The sequence below is a fragment of the Protobothrops mucrosquamatus genome, unplaced genomic scaffold (genome assembly GCF_001527695.2).
Source record: "Protobothrops mucrosquamatus isolate PMUCROS unplaced genomic scaffold, P.Mucros_1.0 scaffold1605, whole genome shotgun sequence".
Taxonomy (NCBI): domain Eukaryota; kingdom Metazoa; phylum Chordata; class Lepidosauria; order Squamata; family Viperidae; genus Protobothrops; species Protobothrops mucrosquamatus.
The window spans coordinates 211,684-223,589 of NW_015387768.1; the positions used below are offsets into that span (position 1 = coordinate 211,684).

At 34.3% G+C, this 11,906-nt stretch overlaps 1 protein-coding gene across 1 annotated transcript in view; it reads left to right on the top strand.

Moving 5' to 3' along the window:
- The window catches only part of ATAD2B (ATPase family AAA domain containing 2B), a 79,292-nt gene that overhangs the window by 10,606 nt on the left and 56,780 nt on the right, over positions 1-11,906 (top strand). Inside the window, exons 2-7 of the mRNA XM_015822557.1 lie at positions 1,308-1,462; positions 6,231-6,277; positions 6,816-6,969; positions 9,390-9,492; positions 10,603-10,711; positions 11,225-11,341. Coding sequence (XP_015678043.1) covers positions 1,308-1,462; positions 6,231-6,277; positions 6,816-6,969; positions 9,390-9,492; positions 10,603-10,711; positions 11,225-11,341 — 685 coding nt within the window. The remainder of the gene's footprint in view (positions 1-1,307; positions 1,463-6,230; positions 6,278-6,815; positions 6,970-9,389; positions 9,493-10,602; positions 10,712-11,224; positions 11,342-11,906) is intronic.

Sequence of the window (11,906 nt, forward strand, 5' to 3'; positions counted from 1 at the left end):
CATAGTTTCTTGTTACAGAAACATTTCTGAGCAAGACAGGGCAAGGACCCCTGACTTTCTGCTTGTGTTTGCCTGGAACAATTTCTTTGGTGTGATTCTTCCCCAAGGGGGCAAGACCTCCACCAGCCAAGCTGTTCAAAGTTGTCCTGTGCATTCTTATTGAGGGAAATAAGAAAGCAATCCTCCTGGAGCATTTGTTTATCACCTGCCAAACCCTCAGTTGGGTATCTGATGTTTTTGAGGAGAGCTCCTTCTCTATACATAAGTATGGGACTTAGAAAGAATGTAAAGTATGTGTGTTTTAGGATTTAGTGTGTTAACTTTTGCAATATTGTATTAAAAGTCAAATATATAGTGAGCTAACATCATAAAACTCCATATAGGAAACATGTCCTAAAATCAGTTGCAGTAATTTAAATTCTATTGGCTTAGTGTGATCATTCTGAATATTTATATTCTTTATATCATTCTTTAATTCATGCTTCAAGTCATTTTAATTGTTCATTTGAGCTACTTGTTTAAATTGGTTTTCATTTTCATTTTTGGGTTATATGGGTGGCTTTGATTGCCCTAGGGCTGAAGTGATAAAGTATAAATTGAAGTAATAATAATACAAATATTTGTTGTTAATATAAATGTTGGCATTTGGAACAGCTTTCAGTGGGAATCAGATTGGCTTCCTCCCCTCCCTCCCTGATTGCATGAAGAAAATGTTGTAGTTAATACATTAATGCCTATATTGATTCAACATGATGGTATACACTATCAGTCTGTTATGTTTTATTGATATTAGCTATTTTAAAATTAGCTACTGTTGATGTTTCAGTAATTTTCTATATATCTTGTAAATCATTAAAGGATGCATTTAATCGTTGTGGGATATAAATACAAAACAAACAAATAAGCTCAAATCTGATTTAATCCCCAGAAAAAGATATAGGAATTTCCTCAATTTCTCTCATACGTTCTTTCTAGAATTAGACAGCCATTTGTCTGAAATGGTGTAGGGTTCTTGCCTGAGCAAGGGGTTGGACTCGATGACCTCCAAGGTCCCTTCCAACTTTATTATTATTATTATTATTATTATTATTATTATTATTATTATTATTATTATTATTATTATTATTATTATTATTATCATTATTATTAATTAGATTTACAGTTTTCAGCTGAGGATGATTGCTAGTATCTGAATAAGAATCAAATCCCCCCCCCCGCTCCCCCTGAATTGGAGGAATATTTATCTTGAACAATGTCATGAATGAGACTAATAACTGTTTGCTTTTTTTCTCTCTCTCTCTCTCTAGAGAGATGATGGTAGCGATGGTAGTTTGAGTGATAGTCACATATCTCCTCCAGCCAAACGTACCTTGAAACATGCTGATTCTGTATGCAAAGACAAATCAAAATCTCGCAGTACTGGACAGCGAGAGGAATGGAATGTCTCAACTGGTCAGTCCCGGTAAGCATATTCAAGTTTTTAAAAACCTGTGGGTGGGTGTGCACGCACGCGTGGACTCACACATATACAATTTTGATCATTTTCTTAAATAGCTTCAATTATTGATTAATGCAAAATCTTTACTCTCTTTAAAGAAAAATTTCTGCTCCTTAAAATAGCCTCCTTATATCAGGTTCTGTTCCAGCCTATGTACTAAAATCAATTGTATGCTGCAGAGAAAGGAACAACTAAATTTGGGATGCTATTTTTGTTCTCACTCCCATCCCATCTTTCTCATCATGTGTAATTCATCATTAGTAACTGATTTTAGGCAGATATTCCGACTTCATGCAAAAGTGCATGAGGGACAGCTTGTTCCAGTTTCCTCCCTTCTCCCCTCCCCCCCAAAAAACTTTATTTTAGATGACAAACTTTGTGGGAAAGAAAAAGAGCAACTCCATCTGTTGCTTACATTAAGACATCTGGAATTCCTAGTGATTAGAGTACAGTTTTGTCTGTTCCATGTATATAGTATTATGTTAATAAGTTTAACTAGTTCCATGTTTTCTTCAGCAACAGAAAGCCAGGTTTGTTTCTGCTACAAATTAATAGCTTTTTCTGCTGTTAATTCCAAATTTGATCTGTGAGATTGCTCCCTGGCAATTACATAGTTTAACCAATGTGACACACACAATTAGGCTTTGGAGTTGAATTGACCAAACATTATTTATGATTCTTTTCAGCATGTGTTACTTGTTCTGCAGGAAAGAGGACAAATGTTACTTTAAACAAAGATAAAACAAAGTTTAGAGTTGATAGATAGTTGTTAAAATTATTATATTACGTATCTGGAACTGCATGAATGAATGCTAATATTTCTGATTCCCCACTTTAAAATCTGAAATGGGACAATGTACACTTCAAAATGACCATCATGCCTAATGAAATTTCCATTATTTATGAACATTTAAGCATGAATTGTGTGAAATCAGAAATGAAAGGCTCATAGATTTTTTTAAAAAATGCAATTGCTAAATATTATTAATCTTGATAAATAATTTTCCATAATGTTTATGCTACTTAGAGCCAATATCTAAATATCCTTCTATTTTGTTATCCTATTGCTGAGAGAATCAGTTTGGAATAATGATGGTGGTGGTGATATATACTGTATATATATATATATATACTCTCCCCAAGAGAGAAACATAAGACAATGTAATTCCCCCTCCTTTTTTAAAAGCCAGCGTCCATATGTTTTAAGCTAGAATTCTACTATTATACATTTAAAAATACAACTAATACTTAGTCTCTGGAAAGGAAAAATTAAGAGCTCTTATTTCTGTGGTGAGCTCTAAATCCTGTATTCTTCAAAATTTGTTTGAACAGGCACATTTTGTGTGTATGTGTGTGTTTCCTGATTTCTGTGGTAAGAATACTCAAAGATGATACATTCACTTCTCTTTCTCTGCTGTTTTGATTGCAGCAATACTTATAATGGCAACATCAGTTTAAAACTAGCATTCATTTGTAGTATTGGCATGGAGGATACACTGGGAAGAGGATACAGGAAGTCCTCAAATTATGATCAGTTGCTTAACGACCGAAGTTATGACAGACCCCCGAAAAGCTACTTATCACCCATTTTTTAACTTCTGACATCATGTGCACACACATACACATGCACACACCACAGTCACATGGTCAAATTTTGCGCACTTGGCAACTGACCCACATTTACAGCCGCTTACAGCACTCCATATCATGTATTTGCAAGTACAACTGCTTTCTGGAAGCCAACATTTACTTCTGGTTTCTGGGATAAAACACCCCATAGCAAACAATGGGTTCACTTAACAATCACAGTGTTTGCTTAACAATCTTTATATTCGCCTTATAACTGTTTCTTTCCCCTTACAACTGCTGCATTCGCTTAATGACCATTGTAAAAAAAATTGTCAAATCGGTTATCCTATAATGATCTGCTTTATGATGGACACAGCCCATGGCCATAATTGCCAGGCTCAATTACAATCATAAATTGAGGACTACTTGTACAGAAAAGAATGAAAACTTTGGTGCTGATATCCCTGTTTATCCTTAGATGCTGGGTTTAATGTAAAAATTATGCATGTGGGAACTTGTGAATGCGAATTTCCTAATCATGGTAGGGTTATAAGTGCATTCACCTGAATATTTTTACAGACATGTTTCATAGCTTTGCATCAAAAACAAACATTTCTAATTCAGTAGAATTGAATTGAATACTGAATTGGAAAGCGACCTCACAAAAGAAGAAGGCTAGAGTCAGATTTAAGAGACTCGATTCGACTTACCAGATGGAGTACTATATGATTAAACACCTGTTTGAATACAGTTAAAAGAATAGATAGTTTAGATATAAAGGGGCCCTATAGTAAGAGGGATAAGATATATAAGTAGTATAATACTTTTTACAATACCTGAAATGTAAAAATATTGGGATGGTGTATGTGAATGAAAAGTTTGGATATTTAAAGGTAATTTTGAGAAAATTATGACTGATAAGAGTGGTTTGAATACAGTGGGGAAATTAAGCTTAAATAAGAATCTTGAAAACAGGACACATAATGACACTAAGATGACTTTTATAAATACAACTGAAATATAAGCTGATTAAAAAAGATATATGTTGATGTTATTGTTGTACAAATACTAGAAAAATGTTTATACTCAACCTTGTATGTATTGAAAATATTAAGAATTATATTTGTTTAATGCAGACAAAAGGAGAATACTACTGGAAGAAGAGAAGATCAAGGAAATATATCATTGACTAACATATTGATTAATTATAGAAATTAATTATTATTGATTGTTTTTAAATATGTGAACCCTGACAACACACGGTTTGCTAAGCACTAGGGATTGTTATCGTACAAAAATCAATAAAATATAATAAAAAAACAAAAACATTTCTTCAGTCTGACTGGATTTATTATAGCATTGGTGATGGGATATACATATACATCCAGTGGTGTATTAGAGCTGGCTTGTATTGCTTGTGAGAGCCTATTGTTAAATTTTCTAGAATTTTGCGAGCCAGTAGATAGCAGAGCTGAGTTACTATATCCAGTATTGTGTCAATTAGCTGTTAGGCAGCTAGTAGTACAGCCAAGTGGTAGCAATGAAGCCAGCAGAGCCAGTTGTTATGCGTTTACCAGCACACCACTGTATATATCTACATCCTCTTTTCAGTTTAACTCCTTGGCTATTATGGAAAGTAAATTATTCAAAGTTTTTAAGTTACAAATTCTTTCTGTGATAATGTTGCATTTTGCAGTAGTAGCTAAAGCATAGTAAAAATGAAAAAAAAATCAAGCTTTTGATTATTGCCATTTTCCATCTCATAATTGATATAGTAGATATTACTCTATTTGTAATATTAGTACTATTTGTAACATTAGTTTTAGTTAGCTCTTTCCACAACTAAAAGCAAATCCCTGTTATTAGGTAAGTACACAAAATGGAAGGGGAAAAAATGTCCTGGGTTGGAATAAATCAATCCAATTTAAAATGTTTCATTCAAATATTTCTTGTATTCCATCTTTGAATGGAAGACAATTTGAAAGATGTTGAATGTTCTACAATAGAAAACAGTACAAAATCAAAATAAATCTCTTTACTCCCTTATTTTTTTTATCTTAGAACCATTAAAGTAGGTTATTAGGTTGGGCGGTAGGTAAATTTACAATAGGTTTGCACAGGCTTAAGACAAAATTCTAGAATAAGAATTGTTTCATTGATCTGGGCATATTCAAACTGCAGTTTGGGAGTCTGAATGTTTTTTGATCCCTATCATTTTATGTAACTTTCTCTAAATTACCTTTCAGACTAAGGAAAATAAATTTAGCTGCTTTTGATAATGCTGAGAAACATGTTACTTTCAATTTTGTATTGTGACTGTGAGGTAGGGCCCTACTTCAGCTTGAAAGTATTCTGCTTTCTTTTCAAATAAAAAAAATATACTCTGCATTATAGCACTGGAACATATAAACTGATTAACGTAAACTAATTAAATTTTTCTTTTATAATAGATATTTTCTTTTCAAATATTTGCATTTGAAAGCATTTATCACATTAGCATATAAATTATAAATGTTGTATTGAGTAGCCTGAGATGGTTTCAAGCATGATGGTAGATCAACATAAATCATTATTTCAAAGGAATGAACTGACTAGCCTAAACCTTACTAGCTTGAATGCTTTCTAGAAGGGTAAAAAAATTAGGAATGCTAAACTTCATTAAGTGAATACCAAATTCAAAGACTGATATCGGGCTTTCTCATTGATGACTTTAAACCAGAGGTGGATAACTTGAGTCCTCCAAGCTGCGCAAAGTTTCTGGAAGCAGATATGGTTCTAGAGATATTCTAAAAGTTATCATTAAATTGACTGAATAATTTAATTCAACTCAAAAGTAAAATACATTGCATTTTTTGTCTTGGCCTTGTCTATCATTTGAAAGTAGTCTCCTGTGTGGTCCTCTGTAATGAAAAAAAATTCACTTTCCTGCTTTCCGTGAATTGTTAATTTTGCTCCATCTCCTCATTTATAGAAGCTGCATAAAAATTACTTAACAGTTTTAAAACACACAGATGGGTAATAAATATTCATATCACGTGTAGAGTTGAAGTTATAACATAATTTATATTCAATATGTAACACTTGGGAATAGAAATATTATAAATATTATGTGAATTGTAATTTTAATGCAACCAGCTAATTTTCCAAATTAAATTGTTCTTAGGTTAACTTCTCAATCTGGTGCTACTCTACCAAATGGTCGTAGCTTATGTAAGTACTGCATAGTTAAATTGCTTATTCTGATGCTTATTAACACTTGTATATTTTTAATTTTCTTTCTGCAACCCGAACTTTTCAATATGCAATATTACTTTTTTCAGTGCAAAAAGTAAAAAAAAAAGCTACATTCATTGTTCCATGACTAAGTACCCGTGTGTTAAACTGGCCTCATTTATTTCCATTTTCTTGTTCCTGGCTCCGTGCTGTCTAATTCTAGTTGGGCTGCACCCCAAATCCCTCAAAGCAAATTTGGCATGAAGACTGCAGAGTAATATATATTTATCATTAAAATTGAATTTTTTTAAAATAAAATAGCATGACTATGTATGTCTGTGAGTGTAAATATTTTACACATTTTTTTCCTTTCTAATCATAAGACTGGGTAGCTCATTCATGTAAATGCCATTAAAACGACAGCAACGGTATAAACCCAACATGGTACACATTTGCAACAGTCCATGCACTTTGTTATAGACATTCTAAATACTTAATATTTCTCAGTGTTAATATTATAACTTGAAATTTGCAGCTCTCAAAAGCTGTTCTCTTCGAGGAGAAAAAAAGGGAGATGGTGACCATGCCTGTATAAATGGAGGCAGAGAAATTAGAAAAAGTTGTCGATCTAGAAAAAACAGATTTGAAAGTCTGAATCAGAGTTTACTGTTTGACCAATTGGTAAACAGGTATGTTGGAATACTATATACAATAATAATAATACAGTAATAATAGTGTATAATTTCATGGTATTGTTAAAATTATGTTTGTGTTATATTTCAGTCTATGAGAAGCATTTTATTTATATATTTAACCAAAGAGGTCCCCTAATTTGAATATTCAGCTTCCAAACTCCTTAATACTTTATTTTTATCTCATGCTGGCAAGAAAGATATATTCTGTTATATGGCCTAGGATTTATCGGTGAGCACACTAGTAGATCTTGCTTACTGACTGCCTTGTGCATTGACTGTTCAAAGTTACAGGGGTGCTGAAAAAATGACTTTGTGACTTGATTTATGATCTTCATTTATTTATGATCTTCACAGCATCTTTCTCTCTCTCTCTCTCCCTCTCTCTCTCTCTCTCTCTCTCTTAGTTACGTGTTTGCCATTATAACCAGCTAGCATGTATTGTCCTGTGTCTGACCTGTTGTTTTTCCTCCTATCCCTAGAATGGACAGATTGCAGAGAAGGGATTCAAGAGAAAAAGCAGGCACATAATGTGGATACATATAAAAAAGAATGCATTAGCACGGGGGAAGCATTAATTCCCTTATTGCTAATTATTCTAGTGCTGACCTAAGCATTACAAAAGGTGGGGGAAAAGGAAAGCTGAAATAAAATCAGAAACACACTTGCTGTCATGATTTTCCATTTAGCGGTTGAGTTTCCAGTCTCAATTGTTGTCACTAAACAAGGACTACCTATATCAATATTTTGTATCTGCACCATACAATAGCAAATACATATTAATTTCTTTTAGGTATACTACAATAAACAAGAGTTTTTGAATTTTTACTTCTCTTAGTAGGAACTGCTTGCTGTAAATTATATAATCAAATTTCAAAACTATGCTTTAGCTTATTCATTTTATAATTTTAGCATAATTGCTGAAAGGACAGGGGTGTCAAACTGCCGGCCCGCGGGCCAGATGCATCACAAGGAAACCGCGCCCACCCCATTGCCGTCAATGGGGGAAAAGGTCCGATACATCGTGCGACGTCACGTGACGTCGCGAGTTTGACATGTCTGTCTTAGGAGAAGATTGTACATTGTTTATAACATAAATAAGCAAAAGAAATCTTTACAAGTTATTTCATACAGGTATCTTCCCTTACCAATGGTATTTGGGAATGGAAACTCCATTGCTAAGATGCAGTTGTAAGACACAAAGACTCATGCCCACATTGACTTATGATGGCAGTTCTAGCAGTCCCGTTTGTCATTGTTTGGTTGCAGCATCCCAGGTTCACCTGACCGCCCATTGCAACCTCCTGCTGGCTCCCCATTGACTTTGCTTGTCAGAACTATGACATAATTGCGAGTCAGTTGGCAAGTGCCTGAATTGTGATCTTGGAGATATTGCAATGGCTGCAACTACAAGGACCTCAAGTGCCTGAATCGTGATCAGGTGAATGCAGGGAATGTTGCAATGGCTATAACTACAAGGACCTACCATAAATAGCCCTCTTTCAGTGCCATCATGATTTTGAATGGTTGCTGAATGAGTGGACATTAAACAAGGATTATATGTATCTGCGGTGGATATTTAACACACCTGTTAAAATGCCAGATTTTTGAGATGTAAAAGAAAATCAGACCAAGACAAGTCACTTCAGGTTTTTTTTCCACCTTTAATAACAATAAATATCTAAAGCCTTGGAGATTTTTTTTATACCCTTCTCCTGACTGATAGCTTCCAAAAATGAGATCTCCTTGATGTTTTGTAAGCTCTTTGCAGACCATGGCTTTTGCTGCAAGAGGCAACTGAATAAATGTCAGAAGAATATCCTATATATGGGCTTGATCAGAGTCACTTTAATTGGTGGCAGGTGTGTACTGACTACTATTTAGTCAGTTTGAATGTGATTAATTCTGAACACAGCCATATGTGTGCCACTTATAAGTGGGTGTGCTCACTTATGCAAACACATTATTGTATGTTTTTATTGTTATTTTTCCCCCTAAAAGAATTCAGTTTGTTTTTCAATTGAATTGTACAGCTTATATGATTAATCTTGGTAAGATTTTTTTTACATCTCAAAAATCTGGCATTTTAAAAGGGTGTGTAGAGTTTTTGTGTTTTCTACTAGCAGACTTCATTTACTGGACCAAAATCTTCCAAGGATCATAAGGGACCCTTATTTAATTTTAAACATATTTAATTATGGATCCAGCTTATTGTATTTACTTAAAATATCACAAGGCAGTTGTCACATATTTGACTTTGGGCCAGTCACTATCTCTCTCAGCCCAAGTCATCTCATAGAGTTATTGATGTGGGGAAAACAGGGGGAGGAGAGAGTATTGCATGTGTTGAGTTATCTATAAAAATTATAAAGGCAGAATATATAAGTCAATAAATTACTACCATTTTTCTATGTTAGTACTGCTGAAGCTGTTCTTCAGGAAATGGACAATATTAACATCAGACGGAATAGGCGATCAGGTGAAGTGGAACGGTTGCGTATGTGGACAGATACTGAATTTGTAAGTTTCTCATCTCATTTTTTTTGCTTACATTTTGTTTTTGAGTATGTTATAGCCTAGCATTGAAAGCACTTGTTAATAAAAGTGGATCAAATGGATTTTGAATATTCTATATACAGTTTTCAATCCTTATAAGAGGAACAGAAGGGAAATAGGAAGCGATGCAGCTGGCTAGGGAGAAAACAGGTGTCAACGTAGTATTAACAATAACTCATAATAAGTTACATGGGTTCTGGTGGATTATATGGTAGTCAGCCATCTGTAAGTCAGTATGATTAATGCAAAACAGTCCCCATCTACATATACATGTTTTACTGGTTAGCATTCAGGACTTCTGACTCCCTAGGTTCCTTTAAATAGTAACAACTGATATCCAAAATCAAGTTGCAGGAACAGGAAAAACACCTCCTCTGTCTTATCTGTTGCAACTTTGGAGACTTGCACAACCGCTAAAATGCTGTGGTGGATGAGTGGCTAAATGGAAGCTAGCTGATGAGGCAACAAGGCTTTCCCTTCTATGAGCTGGCCAGCTTGCAACAGCCCCGCCCTTCCCAGCCACCTTATTGGCTGCTGGGAAGCTGTAGCTCTGAGTGGTAGAATTCCTGAGTCTCTGGCTCATATCTGTAGATTCCAGCTCTTGAGGCAGCAACAACCTGTGCCTGACATTGCCACATGGTGGCAAGACCAGAGAATTGTAACCAGCTAGTCAGAGTGCCTTGCTTGCTGTGAGTTCTACAGTGCTGATTGTGTCTCCGTTGTCTCCAGATGTGGGCACTTATTCAAGAACAGATGCGCTCCCTTCTTATAAAATCAAATATTTCTATGTGCCAAATAGATACAATAACTGAATTATTTTGTGAATCCTCCCATGCATTCTTTTATAGCTCCTAAGATAAAAGCAGAACACTCGGTGCTCTGATCAGGATGTCAAATAAAGATACTTACGTTTGTTTAGCCTATGATTTTAGCATCTCTCTCTTGCATACATGCAGGTTCTCTCACTAAAATACTTGTTATGACTTATCAGAATTTGGTTAGCTATATAGTTTGGAAGCTACATGTATATTTAGCGGCTAGCAATGCAGATCATTCTTGAGGTTTTTATTTCAGGAAAACATGGATATGTACTCAAGAGTGAAAAGAAGGAGGAAATCATTAAGGAGAAATAGCTATGGAATCCAGAACCACCACGAGGTTTCCACAGAAGGCGAAGAAGAAGGTAATGGTGATAGTAATTTGACAGCTACTTTGATAAATAAAAGTGAAAAATTATTTGAGTTCTTAATAGTCTGGAAAAACTGTTATTAATCAAACTATACAGTTTTCACTGGATACCAACAGACAGATCTTCTTCAGTTATGGATTCAAGCCTTGGTAATCCCTTCATGGCTTGATAAATTCTAATCAGTGTTTTTTTTTTTCCCCCCCATCAGACATTCATTTTATGGTCCTTTGGAATGAATTGTGCAGGATTCTGATTGAAAACATCTTTGCTGCTTGGCCTTTCTTGTCATTTTATAGTTCGGATTTTGAAATTGTAATAGCTTTTTCATGTGTTCAAAGTCTCATAGATCTCCTTATAATACGGAAAGAAATGTTTAAATTACCAATATATTACTTTCAATAAAGTTCATTCTGGAATATTGCAAACGATCCAAATCGGTGCCCTTTAATGGATATTATGCAAATCACCTTAGTTCACTTTTATAAATATTTAATGGGATTTTTCTAGAATCTCAAGAAGAAGACGGGGATATTGAAGCAGAGGAGGCAGAGGGTGAAGAAAATGATCGTCCATATAATCTCAGACAAAGAAAAACAGTAGAAAGATATCAAGCGCCTCCTATAGGTAAGATTTTTAAAAATTATTTATGTAACTGAAATAACTTGATTCAGCAATATCTTACCTTTGTTAGAGTATTCGATTAGAACTAGGTGGATCCCGGATCAACTTCATAATTATAAAGTTAAGCCAACGATCGTTCCTCTAAATTTAATTTATTTAATGTTAGGATTAAATAGGATAAAATGGCTGAAGGAAGAATCATTATCTGCTACTTGAAGCCTCTGTGAGAAAATGTGTAGGAAAAGAAATAAATAATATTCTACCTCTTCTCTGAGTGTTATTTTTTCCCCTTTTTTTGCAGTTGAACATAGAGTATAAAGGGAGATTTCTATAACAGTTGATAGTTTGGGCTGTTACTGTTTTGAACAGGTACTTAAGGTAGCATCTTATGTGTCCTGTATTTTCCTTTCTTTGATTTACTTATTGAAAAAAGTAGATATAGTCCTGTTTGTGGTTATGTTTACATGACCACCAAGAGCTGTTTGATTGTGCCAGAATGTAAATATAATAAATAAATGAATAATTCTGCCACAGTCCCTACTTGATAAAATTAGAAATGCCTCTAAGA